At 43.2% G+C, this 23,699-nt stretch overlaps 1 protein-coding gene and 1 pseudogene across 1 annotated transcript; one reads left to right on the top strand and one right to left on the bottom strand.

Moving 5' to 3' along the window:
- On the bottom strand, positions 1-16,606 carry crkl.S (v-crk avian sarcoma virus CT10 oncogene homolog-like S homeolog). The gene is given in 3 exon segments (NM_001091144.1): positions 1-2,432; positions 11,488-11,950; positions 16,038-16,606. Coding segments are annotated over 3 exon segments (909 nt in total). The 5' UTR covers positions 16,349-16,606; the 3' UTR covers positions 1-2,297.
- A 1,017-nt stretch (positions 16,607-17,623) lies between these two features.
- Positions 17,624-21,015, top strand: LOC108707121 (annotated as a pseudogene).
- Positions 21,016-23,699: the final 2,684 nt, after the last annotated feature.

The raw sequence follows: 23,699 nt of genomic DNA, 5'->3' as shown, positions 1-23,699 counted from the left end.
AAGAATATAAGTCATTTAATACTGTTAATTTTACAGCACAAAAAATAAAACTCAAAGCTATGATTTCCCCCATTCCCTCCCCAGAAAACAAAACAAAGAGTTAAAAGGTTACACCTAAGATATTGTACGTGTTCTCATGGTGAAATCCAAGCCAGTGAATGCCGCCACTCTAAAAACATCCCGCAGGGACATGTAAAAAGAGGAGCCTGCAGGCGGAGCATCAATGGATTGAAAATTTACAGTTGAATGTTAATTACACTGGATCAGAAAAGCAACCCAGACACACAATCCCAGGAAGGAAATACAATATAAAATTACAATTTACAAAGCAAACAAAATGGCACAAATGTATTTGTCATCCCTTTACAAAAATAAAAATATGAGACAACCTGCCATAGGAAGATGCCCCAACATGACAGATCTGCTTTTTAATATCTGCCCAAAGCAAAATGATGGCAACAGAACAGAAGCCGCTAAGCTTACTCGGGCCTCGGTAGCATCCAGCTCATTACATAAGGGGCTTTGCTCTCATGCAGCCCATGACAGGATTTGGGGTAGAATGATAGGATCCAGGAAACTGGTACTGCTAAAGGAATGAGCCAAGGATTGGCCCATATGTGCCACCATACACTTCCATTTCAATAAATATACTCCTGTTCTACTTTAGACCCCCTGCTTGCTGAAGAACTACTGCAGTGGATGTTCTAGAGGAAATCATCTGGTCTTTACTAATCAAACACTTTTATCATAGTCTTGTAGTCAAACTTTTAATTGCACTCACTTAATGAACAGAGAAAGCGACGAGAAACCCCGGGGAAAGCTTGTTAAAGGGATTCTGTCATGATCTTTATGGTGTCGATTTTATTTCTAAATGACACTGTTTACACTGCAAATAATTCACACTTGCTTGTTCAGGAATTACATTTTGTATTGTAGAGTATTCTTTTAGTTATAATATTTGGTGTGTAGGCTCCATCTCAGGTCATTCAGAAAGAGTCAGCACTTTAGGATGGAACTGCTTTCTGGCAGGCTGTTGTTTCTCCTACTCAATATAACTGAATGTGTCGCAATGGGACCTGGATTTTACTATTGAGTGTTGTTCTTAGATCTACCAGGCAGTTGTTATCTTGTATTAGGGAGCTGCCATCTGGTTACCTTCCCATTGTTCTGTTAGTCGGGGGGGATATCAGTCCAAGTTGCAGTACAGCAATAAAGAGTGACTGAAGTTTATCAGAGCACAAGTCACATGACTGGGGCAGCTGGGAAACTGACAGTATGTCTAACCTGAATCTGTTTGCTCTTTTGAGAACTGATTTCAGTGCAGAATTCTGCTGGAGCAGCACTAAACTGATGCATTTTGACAAAAAAATATTTTTTCCCATGACACTATCCCTTTAAGCATCCAAGCAAAAGGGTAAAGAAAGCAGGTTTCAATGAAATTATGGAGCACAAATGGCTGGGCATGTAGATGGCAAATCATAAGTTAGTGGACAAGTGTAAAATGCTTTCATGCTTGGCAGCTTCCCTCAGTGAAATACCTGATGCAGGTTTGCCCACTGCAATACACTTTCATTGTTCGCTAAAAACACAGTATTTTTCCGTTGACTTTACGCTTGGCTTCAATGTATTGTGTTGGCACTGGAACAAGAGTTAATGAACACTGCATGCTGTGAAATCCAGTGAGCATAGGGAACTGCAGGAAGGTTAACCTTCAGCACGCACAGCTCTTGCGTATAGACGCCATCATCATTTAACTGTGTATTACACAGATCCGCCATTAATATGGTTTCACTTTATAAAGGCCTCAGCTTTTTTTATATATAGGTGACAAGAGCAGAACAAGCCATTCCTTGCCACACCCCATAATCTCCCCTGAAGTATATAAAAATCCTTGTTTTTAGAGCAGAGAAAGAGGCTTCAAGTCTTGGTATTGTTTGTATATTGTGTGTGGCAACAGCCGGGGTCAGACATCAGAATTGTTCAGCCACGATGTGAATTTGTTCGAGAAAAATCAATCCATGAGTGTTTGTGATCTAAGCCATATTGTTCTCCCAATAAGCAAGGAGTGGGATCTGCTGTCTCAAACTTCTGCACATGGTAAGCAGCTTTGCATTAGGGACAAACACGCTATGTTACATGCGTCAGTAGGTGAACTCTGCAGTGTGTTATTCTCTGAAGTGTCATAACAAGGCCGATGAAAAAACAAAGTTGAAGGAAATGCCGGGGAAACTTCAGGGCATCCAGAGAGACGAATAGAGCGGATGGAGAAGCAGGAAGAGGAAGGGACAGATCGCTGGTCACTCATTTTCATCTGGGTTCTGCGGGTCAATGATTTTGACGTGGGTGAAGGGAAATAACCCTTTCCGACCATTCACCTCTCCTTCCCACTGACCATTAATATTCATGCGGGTCACTTTCACCAGGTCCCCTACCTGCAATAGAAATGTACAGAAAAGGTCAAGTTCAGGATTCTAACATGCAATAAACATCTTGTGTGCAGCAAAAATACATTATAGAATGGTCATGTGCCTTACCAACATGGAGAATATCACACAGAACTCTAAAGTCATGTGCATAATGTGTAAGGTTGCAATGGGATCAACTGTAGTTTAGCATCTGGTACATGTGTGTTTAATGTATGCATGTTTACCATGAGTGTCAAGGTATAGGTTACAATACTGGAAGGCTCTGGCTCAGGAACACACACCACTCAATGCCAGGAGGTACCTAAACAGGCTGGATGACTCCGTTCAGACTCACTGAAGAGTGGCTTCATCAGACCTCAGCACTTACAGTGCCTCACGAGGAAACTTTGGGCGACTTCAGAAACCGAAGCTCTGCGTGTGCTTTAGCGCAGGCGGCTTTTCATTATACCGGATGGGAAGACACGCAAAGGCAGTTTGGGGAGATTGTCGAATAGAAAAAGAGGCGATTAGTTGCCAGGCGACAAAATCTCCCCGAATCTCCTCGTGTGAACTAAACCTAAAGGAATAGTAACATCAACAAATTAAAGTGTTGCCCCCATTAGGAAAACAGGGGTGTTTTCTTCAGAAACACAACTATAGTTCATATATAAACAAGCTGCTTTGTAGCCATGGGGGCAGCCATTCAAGCACAGGAAACATAGTAGATAACAGACAAGCACTGCAGAATCTACTTCAGAGCTTATCTGTTTATCCTGGGCCTTTTCTACTTTTTCAGCTTTGAATGGCTGCCCCGTGGCTACACAGCAGCTTGTTTATATAAACTATAGTTGCGTTTCTGAAGCAAACAGGTGCAGCACAACAGTACATTATATTTTAATTACTCAAAAACGCAAATTTGGTGCTACTGTTCCTTTAAGCTGGCCATAGACATACAGATTTTATTCTTGTATACGTCAAACGATTGTTCATTGCAATCGACCAACCTAGCAATAACCATTCCAATTATAAAAAGTAATCAAATAAATCAGACAATGCTCTGGCCATTAATTGACAGACAGCAATCGTATGAAAGTTATAGCCAAAAAATAGAAGTGACAATCACTCACTGATGGCAATACATGCAGAGATATTATCCTTACTCGACAATCTTCTAACCTGTCCAATCGATCACCATAGTACACAAAATGTCGGGACGATCCACACACTCTCAGAAAATCCTATGAAAGTTCAATTCTTATGGGCATCTTTAAGCTGGCCATAGATGTTGAGATTTTTAAAAGATCAGATCCTGATCGTGAGACCACGATCTTCTCAGAACGATCGTACGAATTTGCCATCAACTAAAAAGACCAATTTACCGGGAAAACAAAGGGGAGCTGCTTGCTTGGCCCTGCAAACATAGAGAGATTGCACTGGGACCGACAAAGATTTTTTAACCTGGCCGATCAATTTCCCGACAGATGTCGGCCGAAAAATCGTAAGATGTACGATCGTTCGAATACCACTAACCACACGATAATTGGTCGGGCTTCCCTAAAATCGGTCGTTCAGCAAGAAGAATCGTCGCGTCTATGGGGAGCTTTAGGCTGGCTGCGGAACTGGAGTATTTATTATGCAAATGATTTAATAAAACACACCCAAGCCAAACAAGTCCCCTTAAATGTAGCCCCGCCTCACAGGGTACAGGAAAGTCCTCAGTTACATAGTTAAATTGGGTTGAAAAAAGACAAAGAGGGGTGTATGTATGGATGTTGGGTTTTCATTTGGAGGGGTTGAACTTGATGGACTTGTCTTGCACACTTCTCTCTGAGCCCTTACACAATGACTAGGGGTTGTGCAAATCATTGTACCGTGGGTGTCTGACACTGTCACAAAGACGATCACTTAGTATGGAGGATTAAGCCAATCTGCACATGAAAGCAAGTCATGTGACTAGCTACTTGCTTACTGATTCTATAATAAAAATATATGATTGTGTAAAAGTTACGTAATTCTAGCACTGACATTATTTGGGGCCTATATATTTTATAGCTGCAATTATTGCAAATGATATGCACTTTTACACTGTAGAATAGGTACTTAGGCAACTGCCACACCAGGTTAAAGACACAGGGAGCAACCCTAGTAGCAGCTACTTGTCATGGCTACAAAAATAGACAATGCTGATAATTTAGGGTAAGGGCACACGGGCAGATTCAGGGAGATTAGTCGACCTTGCGACAAATTGTCTCTTCTATGGGGCGACAATCTCCCCGACCTGCCTTCACCTACCTTCCCGACTGGCTATAATGAAAAATCGGCAGTGGGATGGCACACGTGGCGCTTCATTTTCCGAAGTTGCCTCATGAGGATACTTCAGGCGACTTCAGAAAACAAATCGCGCAAGTGCCATAACGCTGGCTATTTTTCATTACAGCCGGCGGGACGGTAGGGGAAGGCAGTTCAGGGGAGTGTCATCCCTAAGAAGAGGCGCTTTGTCGCTGGGGCGACTAATCTCCCCGAATCTGACAGTGTGCCCTTAGTTAATTGTCTCTACATGTGCTTTAGGATCAGGGCACACACTCAGATTTGGGGAGATTAGTCGCCCGGCGACAAATTTCCTCTTTCTTCAGTGCGACTAATCTCTGCCTCCCACCGGCTAGAATGGCATTCTGAGCGCTTTGTTTTCCGAAGTCGCCCGAAGTTTCCTCTGAGTGCCATCCTGCCATCGATTTACATTCTAGCCGGTGAGAGACTAATCTAACCAAAGAAGAGGAGATTTGTCGCCGGGCCACTAATCTCCCCGAATCTAAGCGTGTGCCTTGACCCTTAGCAGGGACAATTCACAATACTGTCTATAGCAGGGTATTTTATGGCATTTTGTATCCGTGATAAGTAGCAGCTACTAGTAGCTCAGTGTATTTTCAACCTCAAAAAAAAAATTACAACTTTAAAACTTTAATCAAAATTCCAATATACATGAAGCACATTTTCAGAGAGTTAAAAATAATTGACATTTATCATTTACATGCCCTGCACTTTTGCCTCGGACTCCTGAAACAAAGTGGCAAGCCAGCTGATTTTCAGCTCTATTTGTACAAGGCTTCAGATTTGCCCCTCCTCTAGACCGAGCAATAGTTATGCAGCATTTATCTGCACATGTCATGTTTACAGTCTCATCTATTATGTAACATTCAATAGTAGAAAATACAATTGTCCTATGTACATGCACAGGCAACCAGGCAAATACCCCACGATTAACAGTTTTTAAAGGGCTTGTTCACCTTGAAACCCTTTTTTCAGTTCAGATGGTTTCAGATTGTTCACCAGATATAAAGACTTTTTCCAATTATTTTCTATTTGTGACCATTTTGCTAATATTGGAGTGAAAAGTAAAATTTTCCACCTTCAAAAGCAACTTGGGGGGGGGGGGGGTTCGCCGACTAACTTCTAAATGGATACATTTAGTTGATACATTTCTTATCTTTGTCCCTGCTGATCAGAATCCTCGAGTTTCATTACAGGCAGCTGTTGGAATTGATACAATAATTGCCAATACTCCAGAGATGCTGCTGAGAAATGTATCGACTAAATGTAATAAATTGTTATAGTTCAGAATCAGAATCTGCACCTGAATTACTGAGCTGCCAGACTGAAACACGAACATTCAACTTTAAACTTCAGTTTAGGGAAAACAATGAAAAAAAAAAAGTCTCTCTTTATGGTGAACAATCAACAACTCAAATGAAAAGTGCTTGGAAGATTAACAACCCCTTTAATGTAAAAATATAACTACCTTAGTTTTACATTGCTTTCTGTCCCATACGATACACACGTTATCTCATACATTTCCAATATATGTCATTATAGGAAACATGACAATATTAAGGCTTCTAGATACAAAGAGAACACGAGAATATTAAGGATAGAAAGAATGTGTTTCTGTTAATAGACCATTAAGCACTGGATAAATGTCAAAAGTATTCCTAAAATCTTAAAGGGATGCCTATCTTTACCAACTATGCAACTGGGCTTTGCTAATTTTTTTTTAGGTAATGCCTGGTTGTACCCCTCTAGTTGGAATAAAGGAGGATGACCAAGGTATGGAGGAACCCTTCACCCATCTGTATATGCTGTAATCTGATAAACACGGATTACAGAGTTTCTCATTCATTTCTGGACGAAAACTACAAAGGTATAAGAGGAAGTCCTGGTCAGATAATTGGTATTTAGTATAGATTAATTTTATAATCAGTGATGGTCATGGAATAGAAAGAAGCAGGGCCCTTCAGGGTTACTATTTACAGACACCCAACATGTCACTTATACAGTGACTCTAAGCAAGGTTTACTCTATCCTACGTGTATCTTCAGGACATTACCAGCAGCTTCTCATTACCCACCAGTTTGGGCTGCAATCTACAGCTTAAAGGAATTGTTCGGTATAAAAATAAAAACCGGGTAAATAGATAGGCTGCACAAAATAAAACATTTTTCTAATATAGTCAGTAAGCCAAAACTCTAATGTATAAAGGCTGGAGTGAGAGTGTACAACATAATATCCAGAACACTACTTCTTGCTTTTCAGCTCTCTTGGTTTACACCGACTGGCTACCCTGGTTACCAGGCAGTAACCAATCAGTGTCTTGAGGTGGGGCCACATGTGTCATATCTGTTGCTTTTGAATCTGAGCTGCACACTGAGGATCAATTGCAAACTCACTGAACAGAAATGTACCACGTGGCCCCCCATAAAGTCGCTGACTAGTTCAGAGTTAGAGAGATTAAAAGCAGGAAGTATTGTTATGGCTATTATGTTAGACATCCAGTCACTCCAGCCTTTATACATTACATTTTTGCCTAACTAACTATATTAGAAACATTTTTTATGTTGCACAGCCTTTATTTACCCAGTTTTTATTTTCACACTTTCCTTCCTTTAAAGGGGAAGGAAACCTAGTCGGCGCAAACCCCCCACCCCCCCTCCCGTTTGTTGCCCACCCTCCCTCCCCCCTCCTGGCCTACCCGTCCCGCTGGGCAAATGCCCCTAACTTGTTACTTACGCTTCTGTGCAGGTCCAGTCCAGGGAGTTCACCGACGACATCTTCTTCCACGCGATCTTCTTCCTGCTGTGAATGACGTTTTGGCGCATGCGCAGTAGGATCATTTCGCCGGTACGGATCTACTGCGCATGCGCCAAAAGTCACGCGCATGCGCAGTAGATTGTACTGGCGAAATTATCCTACTGCGCATGCGCCGTTCACAGCAGGAAGAAGATCGCATGGAAGAAGATGTCGTCGGTGAACTCCCTGGCCTGGACCTGCGCAGAAGGGTAAGTAACAAGTTAGGGGCATTTGCCCAGTGGGACGGGTAGGCCAGGGGGGGAGGAGGGAGGGTGGGCAACAAACGGGAGCGGGGTGGGGGGCTTGCGCCGACTAGGTTTCCTTCCCCTTTAAGGGTGAGGAAAATGACTCAGAAAATTCCACACATTCTGTATTGTGTCCCACCTGAATGCTCACTGTTCCTGTGACTAAGTAGGATACAAGCACCGTGTATGTGTCACTTCCTCATCATGGGAACTCACTGATAAATACAAGGTGCTACCAACACTCTCGCTGATAAATACAAGGCTGCTACTAACCCTCTGACTCACTGACAGGCTGCTATGACTGATAACTACTGCCGACACACTAGCGCTTCCCTGGAAATGGACATGATGCAGCATATACATAGACACCAATACCATATACAGGTTTAGTAAAAGGATGCCTAGTTAATCACAGGCAAGTGCCCCCTGAGCTTGGCAATATAAACATGGATTAATACAGGGAAATGGTTACAAACGTAGGACCATTATTACAGCCCAATAGGTTGCTCTCATAAGATGGAAAATTGTTATACAAAGGTACTCTTAGCCTTCAGCAAATCTGCACAGACCCTTATCAATCAAAAATATCAAAACTCGCCTCAAACGCTAGTTGGTCATTGAGTGCCACTCCCCACACATGGCCACTCACTATACACGTCTTTTTCAGTGCAGATTCCCCTCCTTTTGGGCCCAGGTCCTTTAATGTTGGCACACAGTCCCTGTTGGACCTTTCACCTTGGGGAGCACTAAAATAAACTGCAACAACTTGGCCAACACACACACCTTACTTTAGACACCCGTGCCTCAAAAATATAAGATGAGCAGCAATGTTTCAGGTTGCAAGTACCTTTAACAAGCGGCCCACATCTGCCGTCCCATGGGAAGATTAGAACAGACAGGGAGCCTTTAAAGTTAACTTTACTCTAATTTTATGGCAACACCACATGCTTATATGTGTGGCCAGCAAAAACCAGCATTGGCCAGTTCATTGTAGCAGTGCATGACATGTTAGTATCGCTACAGTAATAATCAATGCCAGAGAACCAGATGCAGCAAGATCACAAGAGCTGCACTACAATTGAGATCATTATACACTAAATGTCTATTAAAGGACAAGGAGATGGCTTAACCACAGTTTGTTAGAGCCCTCCCTAGTGATTATTATTACCAACGCCAGCCCCCCGAGCCGTCAAGCCTCTTGCTTAAAGTCACACCAGCCTTGGGAACTTGAATAGTCTGCGCAGCCACCTTGTCTCTGGATACCCTTGCGGCTGATCTGAACAATGCGCACACACATAGCACAGTGAAATCCAAACTTAAGCTGGTCGTAGACGCAAAGATCCGATCATACGAATCAACGTACGATCGTACCATTCCGATCAAATAAAGTAGTAAAAGAACAGATCAGCCAATGTTCTACCTCTGACAGCAATCATACAATAGACAAAGCAAGTGACAGTCTCCCACTGAAAATTGTACGATCTACAATACACGCAGAGATATCGGCAGGCGACCGATCTCCGCCGGATGAAAAATGTCGGGACTCTCCACACACAGGCCGAAAATCGTACGAATCCACGATTCGTACGACCGGATCGTTGCCTCTATGGCCAGCTTTACTCTAGTGTGCATGCAACAACACACAGCAGCTGTAACAGATTCCAGAGACATAAGAAGATGGTGGTGCATTGCTTGCTAGAACATCCCAGGCTTTCTGCAGTAGCACTGGCCCAGGGTATGAGGTAAGTGAATATAATCACTAGAAGGTGTGACAAACTCAATCCCCCAATGATTAAACCTTTCTCGTCCTTTAATATTGTACGTTCTATCAGCTAGGATGAGGAGCTTTAAAATTTGAAACATTCATAGATACATTTCCTCAGCATTGAGTGAAAGATCAGCAATAAATAAACACAAGCTTAACATGGCTGGTCTGGGCAGCATCAGCAAGCAAACATCCCCAGCAGCAGGCCGGATGTAAAGTTTGAACAGGGGACTTCCCCATTAAATACGTTTCTTTGCTTAATGATAAAAAAAATATTTTACGCACCTTTCCAATATATAAAACATTTTCAATGATTTATAGATGTAATGGAAATTAAAAAGGCATTAAATGCTAAATAACGGCTAAAACTTCCAATAACGAACTAGGTCATACTGGTTTTCATCAAGTCACCTTTTGAGTGTCAGCGACACATACATGCTCAGTGTTCTCTGGGCAGCTGCTGAGAAGCTTAAAGGCCATCTCGCAATTCAAGCACAAGGTTTGCCTATTATAAAAGCAGAATATTAAATTCTGATGCAAACTGTGCTTCTTTCTAATCATCTTTATATCCTAAAAGTTATATTCTGTATGTTGTGAGTGGGTCCATAAGCTCAGGTAAGTGACAGTAGCACTGGGAGGGGGGGGGGCAAATTTGGAGGCACAAATTTCCACTGCTAATGGGCTGTCGTTGCCATAGGCTAGTACATAACCCTAAAACATAATGTGCAGTATTCTAACCTGCTACTTTGTTAGGTTTCCATTTTGCTTTAGGTATGAGGGTATAGATTATAATGAGCATAAAACATGTAACTGCTGCATATACACTCACAAGTGGGAGCAGCAATATTCACCTTAATTTAACATTTTCCATAATCTCTGTGGAGAGCAAGCAATATGACAGCTTCCACTCACGTATATCTTCAAACAGTCAAGTGGAAAAGTTCTCTCCAAATATACAAAGCTTTTGGATTTCAATGTGCAACTATAAAATAGGCCGACTATAATCCCTAGATAGCAACATTGTGTAACTTTCCCTTCAAGTGACCCAGCTCTTCTTTGTTGGGATTGTAACACCCCCACTTAGAACAATGTAACCTACTTAACTAAAACCGTATTACACAGTGGGTCAGTTAAAAAATATATTTAACCTAATTAGAAAATGCACAGGGGAAAGCAGTGATTACGTTTTGCTAATTGCCAGGGTTGTATTAAATGGGAAAAGGAAGGAATATGTTGTAGAAGTTAATAAGTCTGTATACAGTTACTTATTCTGATCTTTACATCTGTTCTGCAAGGGCAAGGCCTACTTTACTTGTCTGACTTGATTTTTAACTGAAAAAGAACACATTTAAGAAGAAGTAGAATTATACTGTTAAATATAATTCTGTCCAACAAAACTGCTTGCAGCACGGGATGCCAAACTGTGTGCCTCCCTGCCCCCTATCAGTTGGGCACTTGGCCTTAACCCGAAAGATGATTAGGATTCAGGCATATACTGCAATTTAATTAAAACATGGCATACAGTCCTGCGCAGGTCCATTTTTTGGAACTCACAACCCGGACCCGCATTCTTACCCGCTTGGAACCGCTACCCAACCCGACCCGCAAGTACCTTATCCGCAACCCAGACCCACTGACCATCAAGAATCAGAAAGTGCTTTCATTGTAAACCGGAAGTGACATTGGAAGTAGACGTGATCAGAAAAAGGAGTAAAAATCACTATTGAGAAGACCCGCAAACCCGTGTCTATACCCGCACCCTGAACTTCTACCCCTAACCCGCAGGTACCCGACCCGATGCAGGACTCTAGCATGGGATAACCATTTTTTTTGTCTGGTTGTCCGATACAAAAACATTTGTTTTGTAACCTTGTAATTGGGACTGTAAAGCCAATAAGGTACAAGCTAAAGGTTTGTTCATCATTTTCAAGTGTTCTGTATTGAAGCTTACCTCCAACGCTAGTGCTGTCTTGTCATAAGCACACGGCACTCGTTTTTGAATTGCTTTAGCATAAACAGGTCCATTCTGTGTTGATGGTAAAGGGTTTATGACAGCAGGAGGGGTGGATGAAGCAGGCAGGGGACTGGGGGTCTGAGGCTGAGCATAAGCATGGGCAGGCTCAGGAATTCCATAGCTGTTTGAATTTCGGTTGCCCATTTTCCCATGAAGGGAAAGACGGGATAGCTTTTCCACATAGGGAACTGGTATCATGCCAAGCCGGCCATCTTTGTTCCGGGCACTCCACCATTGTTCCTCTGGCTTCTCTACAATAACTAAAATCTCGCCTTTCTTAAAAGGTAAGTCCTCAACATCATTACCAGGGAAGTCATACAGAGTCCGAACATATTCCAGGTTTTCCTCTGGCACAGGTACACTGGGAGCAGTGCCAGTTCCTACAGGTAGGCTTGGATACCTACAAGAAAGCAAAAGAGAAGTCAGATTTTTGCACAAGCATTAAAAAAAAAAAAAATGACCAAATGTTACCACACAACCAATGTATTTGGAGGCCAAGTCTGATAGTATTGTACATCTTGAAGAAATAAATGTCAACACATTTTTGTGTAAAAGGTTTCTGACAGCTGTATATTATGACTAAACTGTAGAAAAAAAATGTTGTGATGTTGCATGGAGTGATTCCCTATACATAACTTATAAAACATAAACTAAAGTGCTGAACAAAAGCTATCATAATCAAATCCAATTAATTGCACAACCAACTAATTATCAAATAGAGCATCACCAATGGGATTTAGCAAATATCCATCCACTAACGTCCCCCCTGGTGCTTAGGACACAACATAAAATGACAAAGAACAAGAAGTTACAGATAGTTTAATAGTGTTATTTATTCTCTCAGTGAAAGTATAGCTCATAAACATAAAATACCAATAAATAACCCTTAACCAACTCATAAGAGGAGAGCAGGGTCTGTCTATTAGCTGCTCAATTCCAAAGATTTCTCTCTCCCCTTTCCACTGCTAAATACTATACATACAGCACTGGAATCCTGCTCAACTCTCTCCTAATGTGATGCAATGCAGCAGCCGCACAGTCCCACATCTACACAGCTCAGCAACTAAACGGCAAGCTTTACTCTACAGTAAGGAAATAGTGTCCAGCCATGTTGGATTACTCTCCTGCAAGGCTAGGTATAGTCTTTGGCACAAACACCTTTTTTTGAGCGGGTTTGTTTGAGCATTCTGACTATAGTGTAGTATGATGTTTGTAGCATAGCCCGGCAGTGTGCCACTTATTAAGGGCTAGTCCACATGAGGAGATTCGGGGAGATTTTGTCACCTGGCGACTAATCGCTTCGTCTTTTGAGCGACTATCTCCCCGAACTGCCTCAACGTTTTCCCACTCACTGAGGCAACTTTGGGCGACTACTGAAAACGCATCGCCGCGTGTGCATTAGAGCAGGTGACTTTTCATTGTAGCCTTTGGGAAAAAACGCTGAGGCAGTTAGGGGAGATAGTCGCTCAAAAGATGAGGCGATTAGTCGCCAGGCGACAACATCTCCCTGAATCTCCTTGTGAGGCCTTATCCTTAAACACTTTATCGGATTGCATACAAAAAAACACAGATGTGCCCACTTTAAACTCATTTACTAGAATGTCCCTCTGTGGGCTTTGGCTCAGTACTTTCTCTAAAAATGGCATAATGGACTGAAAGGGGATAAAAGAAGGTGGTGTTCTATGTTCTATATCAGCTTCCTGACCCACAAAACTCTAGGCCAAACCAATACGTGCCACAACTCGCCTTATGCCTGCATTCATTTGTATGATGCCATTGTCAAGAAACAACCAAATGAACCTAAGCATTCACAACTTGCTTTGTGGAAAAACAATATGACGGGCACTGGCAGGCATGAGCAATGAAGTGAATGACAGGACGTGGAGCCCAAAACAAGAAGCAGATTTTCTTTGGCCTTGCACATGCTGAATGAGAAAGCTTAGACCGGCCAGCACTTGGCAGTAGCCCTGCTGCCCAACCACACTGACCTACTTTGGAAATGCAATTACCAGTGAAGCATAGGATACCACAGTAAAGAAATCAATGTTACCAATACACTTTGCAGATGGCAACCAGCACGGCATTGAATCGATTGTATGAAATACAGAAGCAGCACATAAAGCATGCCTTTCTATGCTCCCATAAGAAATCAAAGCTAAAATTATTGGATAAGGACATACAATGGCACAGAGGCCACATTTTTTTTGTTAACAGGCATTTATACTGAAAGACAGGAAGGAGCTGCTAGAGACACATCTGTAGCATTTCATCTGTTACACTTCATTCCACCTTGGCGTTTTAGTTCAACAGAGAACTCATACCTGGAACAAATAAGAGGGTAGTTTCATCTTAATTTTTTAGTATGTTCATCCTAGTTTATTTTTAATAATTTGCCTTCCTCTTCTGCTTCTGTTATCATACGTTTTTTTAATTACTCAAGCCTCTCCATATTCAAGTCTCTCCTTGAAACCACGGCTTGGTTGGTAGGATAAAGTGGAACCTAGCAACCACATAGCTGTTGAAATTCCAAAAGGAGAGCTACGGAACAAAAAAGTTAAATAATTAAAAAAAGAAAAAACAAGTTCTAACTGTCTCAGACTTCCACCGTCCACATCATACTGTAAATGAATTTAAAGGTGAAAAAACCCTTTAATCTGGTGGTTGGCAAAGAGATTTGTTAAATTGTAGATCAATGTACCCTGGTTTAAATTCAACTACCTAAGAATATGTTATGGACAAATGCTTATTTACCCTTACTGAGCCTTATACCAATAGTTGTGTAATATTTTAAACTTTATATGGGGAAATAAGGAATTCACTAGTACAGCCCCACCCCTTCTGTTTTCAAGCACAAATCGAGAGGGGCACAAAATAAGTGCAGTGCTGACATGCATTAAACACCCTGTGTATTTACAGCTCCTGTATTATGCTAAGAAAGCTATATTAATGCACTGGAAATCGCTCAACCCTCCCACGGTACAATATTGGAGAACTCTGGTAAATGACTCTCTTTCGAGTCAAAAACTGACCTCTCTCTCGAGAGGATGCCCCGCGAAATTTGAAGCAATGTGGGGTACTTGGTTGACTGTCCAAGATGATTGCATGCCTATACGCTAATTTACTGGATGTAACATTCTATACCGTACCCCCCTCCCCTCTCTCTTTCTCTTAACTTTCTCCCTGCTCTGTCTCTTTATTGTTCTTAACTCTGTTATGTTTAAAATTCTAAATAAAAAACTTTTAAAAAAAAAAAACACCCTGTGTCCCGAGGTCACCCACTGGGCGCACACTATAATGACAGGCTAGAATGAACACAGAAAAAGGGTGTCAGGTTTTCATGAGGGCTTTCTTGTGTGACATAAGGCTAGGGGCACACGGCGCGATTTCGCCACGATTCTGCGCTAAGCGAGTTGTCGCTGCGTTTTTTAAGCCGAAATAGCTTTGCTAACTTTGGCGCTGGCGTCAATGCAAATCGCGGCGCTAATTCACACGCGGCGATTCGTTTTCTATTGTCGTCCGAAGTTGCCTCGCTGGGCGTTTCCGGGCGACAGTAGAAAAAGAATCGCCGCGTGTGAATTAGCGCAGCGATTTCGCCGCGATTTGCATTGACGCCAGCGCCAAAGTTAGCAAAGCTATTTCGGCTTAAAAAACGCAGCGACAACTCGCCCAGCGCAGAATCGCGGCGAAATCGCGCCGTGTGCCCCTAGCCTTAAGCTTCTGGTCAAGAAATATGGCATAGCAGCTTTATGTTCCATTAAAAACAGAAAGTAGACTTCCCCTTACAAAGTGAATGTATTCCAACGTTTGGAAGCTCTCCTGTATTAAATGTAAGAATGCAAAGAATTTATACTTAACCATGGAGTACATGGCACAAACACAGAAGCCCTTGTGAAACAGGAAGTGTGGAGGACACTATTAAATCTGTCCATGTGTATGTGTAAGTTAGAAGTTCACAAACAGACACTTTTTAGTCAGTCATGAAAGAACATACTTGTCTCTTGGCTCTGAAGCTTTCAGGTGCCCTCCTGCTGGTGTTGCACATTAGAGAGATACATTGATGTACATTAATATTTGGAATAATAATTTTTTAGTGTCAGTATCACTTTAATGCCATGCCAATCTCTCAGGTATAAAATGCTGTTCACAACTGGAGGGGCTCATATTGGACAAGTCGGAGGGGGCATAAATCTGACACTATGAGGGGGTTTCTGGGAAAATATGTTAAATAATTTGGAGACAGGGCCACCAGAAACACCTTTTTGCTAAGGATTCTGGGGGCCCCAAGAGCATACTGGAAAAACACAAGGCTAACCAGTAAGTGGGATGTCTAGCATGTGCCCCCCTAACCTACCCGTGTAATTGCTTAAAAACCACTTGAGCTCTGGCAGAGAGGACTGTGGGAGCTGTAGTTTCCCCCATTAGCGGGGATCCAGTGAGCAATAGGAGTGCCCTTATGACAGGCACAATGGATCGTTCACTTGGCTTACCTGGGCGCGGGCTCGATCAGAGTTGTGGTGTCGAGGTAGTGGATCTTGTAGAAGTCGAGCAGGGCCGGTAGGTTATCGAACTCCTGGTCGCCGATCTTGTACCTCCGGCCAGAAAGCGAGTTGATGATGTAGTGAGAGACCCGCGAGTTCTCAGACACGGACAGCACGTGATCGCCGGGGCAAGTGGACGAGTCCCGCACGAGAAATACGCCGTGGCGCTGCCCCTGCAGCCGCGATAAAGCTTCTTGTCGCGACACCGGTCCAAAGTACCAACTAGAGCGGTCCGAGGAGTCGAATCTAGCGGACGACATCTTGTAGGTGATGTTGTGGATAAAAGCGAACTGGACAGAGTTTGCGAAAAGGAAATAATCTGTCTCTTCAGCTACAGACACGACCTCTGCCCGCTCTGCCTCTCATGTCCATCAGGAAACTGCACGTCCCATTATGCCCGCGCTGTCTGCACATGAATCGAGCGCTAAGATTCCCCTCCCTAACCCCGCTAGGCTGAGGAAATAATAAAGATGGCGGCGAGACGGCAGGCTTTCACATACAGCCAACGGAAGCACGTCACTAACAGACACTGGCCAATTAGCGTTTGGGGGACGATATCTATGCGCCGCCTAAAATCCTTGCTACGATTGGGCCCTGGTTGTATTGCTTTAGACCAATGATACCAAGGCGCGATCCGTTTCCTGAACGACAATTGGACAATATGCTTGTCAGTCTATGTCTAGTAGGCGAACTATATGTTCGCATAAGTAGCCAATGAAATGAGCACAATGCTAAACCTGACAGCCAAGCGCTGTGCAGTAACGTCTTTGTCAGCTCATTGGCTTCGAGCGCAAACTGACAGGTGACGTCCCGCAGCTGCATTACGTCACTCCTTCTAATTATGTCACAGTGACTCAGACGTACGATTTATTGCAGAGCAAATGTCAGCCTCGTACAGCAGCGACTGACAAACTTCCCCATCCGCAATAAAGTCACAGATTCCAGTCCCAGACATCGCGCAGATTGCACGTTTCAAGCAGAAAAAGATTTCTACGAGTGACTGGCGCGCTTGCCTTGTGTCAGAGATAGTTTTCATTCTAAATCATATCGGGGAATAAGTGGCTTCAAAGTTGACTTTTGTCACGTGTTGGTGTTCTTGTGACGCACTTGTGGCTGTCCCAGTTGACAGATTGTTAAATAAGTCGCTAGGGGGAATCGTTTATTCTTGACCTCTTAATGGTACAAACTCCATTTGTGCTGAGCAGACAGACTGACATCTGACATGAGCGTGGAATAGCAAATAAATCACTTTCAGGCCATGTCTTAGCTCATTTAATATCTAAAAATATACTGTAATGTGAAAGTATCTTTAAAGGAGAACTAAAATCTAAAACAGAATAAGGCTAGAAATGCCATTTATTGTATGACAAGTGTCGGACTGGCCCACCGGCACACCAGGAAAAATCCCGGTGGTCCCAGGTGTCAGTGGGCCCTCATGCTGCTAACTAAACATTTGGCCTATTTCATGGTCATTCCCTATTTTTATGAGAACACAGAGGCTAAAAAGTTGTAAAAATAGAGTATAGTATATGAAGAAAAGAGACTAGGTTGAATGAGGAGAGGAAGAAAAATAGTATTGAGTGGGCCCCTGGTCTAATTATTCTTTGCCCAGAACATGTGTAGCCTCAAGCGACTCATTAGTCCAACCTATTATGGTAATGACTAAAAGGGAAGCTGCCCAGCTTGCTAGATAGGCTAAGATGAGCCTTTTACAGTATGCACTGCTTTTAGCACTTAAAGGAGAAGTAAACCCCTTATTAAAAAAAATCCTACCCCCCTACCATACATAGGCACTCCCCCCAGCCTAGCTGCTACCCCGGACAAATGCCCCTAAGTTTTCTTCTTCTTCGGTTTTCATCAGGTCTTCTGGCATTTCAGCAATTTTCGTGACTTTCGGCACATGCGCAGTTGACAAAAACCCAAAGACTGCTCCAACTGCGCATGCACCGATATGGAACTTACTTCCTGATGAAGACCAATGAGAAGAAGATGGCTGCCGTGAACTCCGATGGCATGAATCTGCACCGAGGGGTAAGTAAAAAGTTAGGGGCATTTGCCCAGGGTAGCAGCTAGGCTGGGGGGGGGGACGAGGGACGGGGGTCTATGTAGGGTAGGGTCGGCCCCAGGGATGCATGCGCCTCTGAGGAGTTCATAGCCTGGTCTCGGTTATGGAGCACTTCGATTTCCAGAACTGCAACTTGGAGATCCTGTACAGCAAACCCAAAGCTACAGAACTCAGGTAGAGCAGAACGGGGAGCCTCCTCTTTGCTATACAGAGGTTGTTGTTATATGGTTGGAGAGCTGAGGTAAAGAGGTGCTGTCTCATTTCAGGCCTCTCCTGATGTTCCTGAAGCATTGAACAGTAACCTAGCCAATTTCAGACATTCCCGGGGTCCCCATATCCCACCCCATTTTGCCAGAATGAGCACTTCATCACAGGAGGGTGGGCGTCTGTACCCCCAAGGGGTACCTGCCCCAGATGAGAGCTGGTCTCACAGTTGGTAGGGTTACCCCTCTTAGGGTTACTGTCTCTTTCCCATTTAAATTTGGGCTGCCATCTTCCAAGGCCCCAACACTTTGCACCGCCTATGGACCCTCGCATGGTGAGACCACCGGACTCAGTCTACAATGGGAGGAATACATTTGGCTCAGCTGGAAACTCCATGATGGACAGTCCGGAGATGGTAGCCATGCAGAGACTTTCATCCCTTGCTGGTCCTCCAAGCTCTGTCTACCCCTCACCTCTAGGGTCCACACCCTATCCACCTCCTCGGGCACAGCGAATGGGGGAGATTTTTACCAACCCCCTGCCATGGATAGAACGCATACAACTGTTCCAGGAGAGAAAGTTAGGTATTACATGTGCCTGGCCCATTCTCTATTCTTATCTACTTTCAATTAGAGCAATAGAGCTAGATCAACTTGCAGCCAATCAGAGTCCAGAAATTAAAACTCTGGCAAAGCTAATATAACCTATTAGAGTTGCTAATCATTGCATTTGTATTTTATTTGCAGCTTTGTCACCAGGGGAATCCCAAACCCAAGGCTCCCCCTGTCATTCCTCTGTGCCCCAAGCCCCCTCCAAGCCAAGGGAATCCAGCCAGTGGCACCTTCAGAGATCAGGAAAAGCCATGGGGTCTCACAGATGGCACCCAGGATGTTCCTACTACAGCCAGCCTGGCACCCCACCAGGGCCCTAATAATGCTGTGAACGACAGGAATGTGGTGGAAGGGAAAACAGAAGTTGGGCAACCGAAGGAAACTGTGGAGGAGACCCCAAAGAGTGAACCCTTGGAAGGATGTAGTTCACCCCCAACCAGGGACAGAGACTGGCAGGAATTTGGCCTCCTTGTTATCCACTAGGGGTATTAAAACAGGTTATGACCCTCCCCGCAATCCTGGGACTGTTAGGCCCCCCCAGGGGCATATGCTTCACATTTTCCACCTCAGAAATTTGGTAATGGACACGCTCAAAATTGCACCAGGGTCCTTTCCCAGATACCCCATCAGGACCCATCTTATCCTTGCCAACGGCACCCACAACTAGCACATTCTCCCTATCAGCCTATCAGCACCCACCCTATTACCCTCAGGAATATCCTCACTGGCCCCAGCCTCCTCATCAGAGAGGAACCTATGCTCACACAGGAGCCCCCCAAAATATGCAGGGAATGGGGATCTGAGGAGCTTGCTTATGTCCCCTCTCCTGGAGGGAGAGCCCAAGGCAATGCAAAGGAGGAAGGAAAAATAAGTGATGCTGCAGCCTCCCTATCCACCTTAGCACCATTACTGACCTCAAGCATACCTTCCAGCCACCTGTGCATGCCACGCGGCCCCTAGCTCAAGGTGACACTAATGGCCACGCTGCTCTGCGGCCCATATACCAGAACCTGGATCACCACAGAGGACACTTTCAGGCTGTCATGTTTGAGCAAAGTGGCAACATGCCCCCTTTCCAGAATATGTACCGACCCCAGTGGTGAGTATTGTGGCAAGTGTATTGCTGCCATCTGGTCGGTAGCATCTCCAGTTCCTACTGAACTACAATTCCCAGTATTCTCTGTTCTTCTGGTATTTAATCCATAGGCCAATGTGAATACGAGTTAACGTATATCATGTATAGGGGCTGGTTGGCTGAGGATGCTGGGTTCTGTAGTTCAGTATTAAGTGGAGAAGTGGAGACTTATTGTTTTACCAGTGAGTTCATGTTTTAATCTCTCTCTATCTCCTCTTTACAGGATGCCATTCCAAATGCAGCCTCCCCAAAGCCACTTCACAAGGGGACATGGGAACGAAACACCAATACATGCTGCAGGACCAGGTAAGGGGGGCAGTTTGGGGGTCACAGAACCCCTCAATGACTTCTAATAGTCTTATCATTTACAGGAGGGGGGACATTATGTCTTATAATAGATGATCCCCAACTCATCCTCTTTTTTTTTATTCCATTCTGTGCAGCAGGCAACTTGTGAGTGAATCTCAGGAACAGCAGGGGCTCATTCCAGTAGAAGCCTCAGCTCAGTGCTGCTCCATCATCCCATAGCCTTGGCTGGCCTGTGCCTTCAGGAACCCTCTTCCAAATACCCTCCACCCTACGTGGCTACTGCAGGCCCATGCTGCCATCTTACACTGTAACTCGGGACAAGCCTGTCCTTCCCAAAGCAGCACGTAGGAAATTCGAGTGGTGTTGTTCTTGCACCTACTAGCTTTTGTTTACACACTCCGGTTTGCTGCCTTTTTGTGTTTTTTTTCATTTAAATTATTTTTATTTTATGGTTTTGATGAATATTGTGCAGTCTCCCATTTCCAGCACTGCTGTTATTTAAACTGTCCGACTCTGGAGCAGCCAGCCAATGCTGATTATTTTGCTGTGAGCGCAAAACTAGGGTGTAGGACGCATGGAGCCACGTGCATTGCTGTCCTGTAGATTTTGTTATGCTGTTACATCCTGCTGCATCCTGATCCATTTGTATGAAATATGTCATGTGACCAGGGTGATGCAAAGAAAAATGCCCCCCCATGTGCAGAATATGCGAGAGTCAAATGTGTCCCTCCACGCTGACTCCTCAACAGTCTAACCAGCCGACTAACCAACCTGAAGGTGAATGGACCTGTCAGAACCAGAAAGCACAAGGATATGCAAACACTGCTTTTAAAATCAATGGCATTTACAGATAAATTTAAAGCCACTGGAAAAGTGAAATCGCAATCCATGTACTGGACTTGTTTATTAAAAAAAGAAAGTTATATGGGTTTTTTTAAGCAAAACTTTTGAAATATTAAATCTCAGACTGACTTCGCTCATCATCATCATAATGAATTATTGATAATAGCACCAGCTCATTCACTCCTGTCGATTTCCAGCGCAGAGAAACTCAGCAGGCTCCTCCCAGAAAATGTGAATTTATTTTTTTTGTTGGTTTTTTACAAATTTGTATATTTTGGATTTGTTTGGAATTGGATTTTTTCAATGAACTTGGCCAGCACAACCACTCGTTACCTCAGCAGTCAACGTGAGGTGTGATAAATAATTGTGGGGTTTTTTGGATCTGTTTTGACTGACGTTTTAATTAATTTTTTTGATTTTTTTAATGTATAATGAAGATGAGGAATTTGTCAGGGAATAGTGGATTTTCCACACAGATTTGTTCATTTTGTATAAAGATGTGTTGTTAGAATAAACCACTCAAAACCATTCAACCAACCAATGGCTCAAGTGTGGTTTCCCCATGTATATTTAAAAAGAGGTGAAACGTAAGAAACATTGTGTGTGTGTGGGGGGGGGGGAACATTTTATAATTTGACAAAAAAATATGCAAAGGCTTGATATATACATTAAAGGTTCTTAGAGGGGTTGAGCACCTTTAAATTAACATTTAGTAAAATGTAGAGATGGATATTCTGAGACAATTTGCAATTGGTTTTCATTTTTTATTATTTGTGTTTTTTGAGTTATTTAGCTTTTTATTCAGCAGCTCTCCAGTTTGCAATTTCAGCAACCTGGTTGCTAGGGTTCAAATTACCCTAGCAACCTTGCACTGATTTAAATAAGACACTGGAATATGAATAGGGGAGGCCTGAATAGAAAGCAGAGTAATAAAAATGAGTTTTAACAATACATGTGTAACCTTACGGAGCATTTCGTTTTTTAGATGGGGTCAGTGACCCCCATTTGAAAGCTGGAAAGAGAATATTTCAAAAGCTAGAAAAAAAGAAATAATGACAACCAATTGGGAATTTGGCTTAGAATTAGGCATTCTATAACATACTTAAAGGTGACCCACCCTTTTGCAGGGACACTGTACCCTTAGACATTGTTAGTGTCTATAAAAACAGCCCATAATCTGTTGTGTGCTCTGAGATGTAGGCAATTTCACCACACACTAGAGGGCGCCCCTACTCTATTATAATGCTGGTGTTTTTCAACAAATCTGGATCATACAAACCCTTGATCTTTTTATTTCCCAGGCTATTTGGGCCCCTTCTGAACAATAAATAGGGGAGGGGCTTATAATATTAATATTGGGCTCCACTGAAACTGAATGTTTTCTTTTGTAATCCCTCTCTTTATCCTTTGTGGTAACCCAATGGAAATACAGGTATGGGACCTGTTATCCAGAATGTTCCTGGGGTTTTATTGGATAAGGGATCTTTCCATAATTTAGATCTTCATACCTTAAGTCTACGAGGAAATCATGTAAACATTAAATAAACCCAACAGGCTGATTTTACTTCCATTAAGGGTTAATTATATCTTAGTTGCAATCAAGTACAAGGTACCGTTTTATTATTACAGAGAAAAAGGACATTTTTGAAATTATTTATATAAAGTGGAGTCATTGGGAGATGGCCTTTCTGTCATTCAGAGCTTTCTGGATAATGGGTTTCCAGATAGTGGATCACAGATACCTGTACTTAGAGATAAATCATATTTTTCATGGGCTTTTACAGCATTTGTTACAGGTCTTCCTCCAGTATCACACCTGATTTGGAATCCAGTGTCTTTTTGCTTTTCCAAACCAGACCCACTAGGCTCCTTGCACTTGGGGGATAAGACCCTGCGTTCAAGCTTGGTACCCATAGACTGCTCTCATAATCAGGGAATTGGGGACTTTCAACACAGAATCTGACTGATTTGTGGGTATTCAGCCAGTACCCGACCCAGTGCAGGACTCAACGCCCTGTAACTCCCAACCAGATTTTTTATTTATGCCTCTGTTGCAGGTATAGCAGAGATATCCAGTGTGCAGCGCTGAAGCTGTGTGCCTGGGGGTGCTGGGAGTGGTAGTCAAACAACAGTTAGAGAGAAGCTGCCTGGAAAATATTCCCTATCAGATCCACTAAATCAGATATTTAGTGTAGGTAAAGCTTTAAGGGTAACTTCACTATATATCGTTTGTTTTGCCTGTGAGGTTTATGGGGGCACTGTGTTTTGCCTGTGGTGTATTTCGAGGGCACTGTATGGGTGTTAGGATACATTTTAGTTGGTTTTTCCATCCTAGGCTTTCTTACCCATGTAAAGCTTTAGGATGGGCCTTTTACCATAATAGATAACATGAGCTTGTCCTGTGATTTTCGTGGTACAGTCATGCTTGATGCCCAGGGCTCTGG

The sequence above is a fragment of the Xenopus laevis genome, chromosome 1S, assembly GCF_017654675.1.
Source record: "Xenopus laevis strain J_2021 chromosome 1S, Xenopus_laevis_v10.1, whole genome shotgun sequence".
Lineage (NCBI taxonomy): Eukaryota > Metazoa > Chordata > Amphibia > Anura > Pipidae > Xenopus > Xenopus laevis.
Note: the sequence above shows the minus strand (reverse complement) of the source record. Positions and strands in the feature narration are given on the sequence as shown.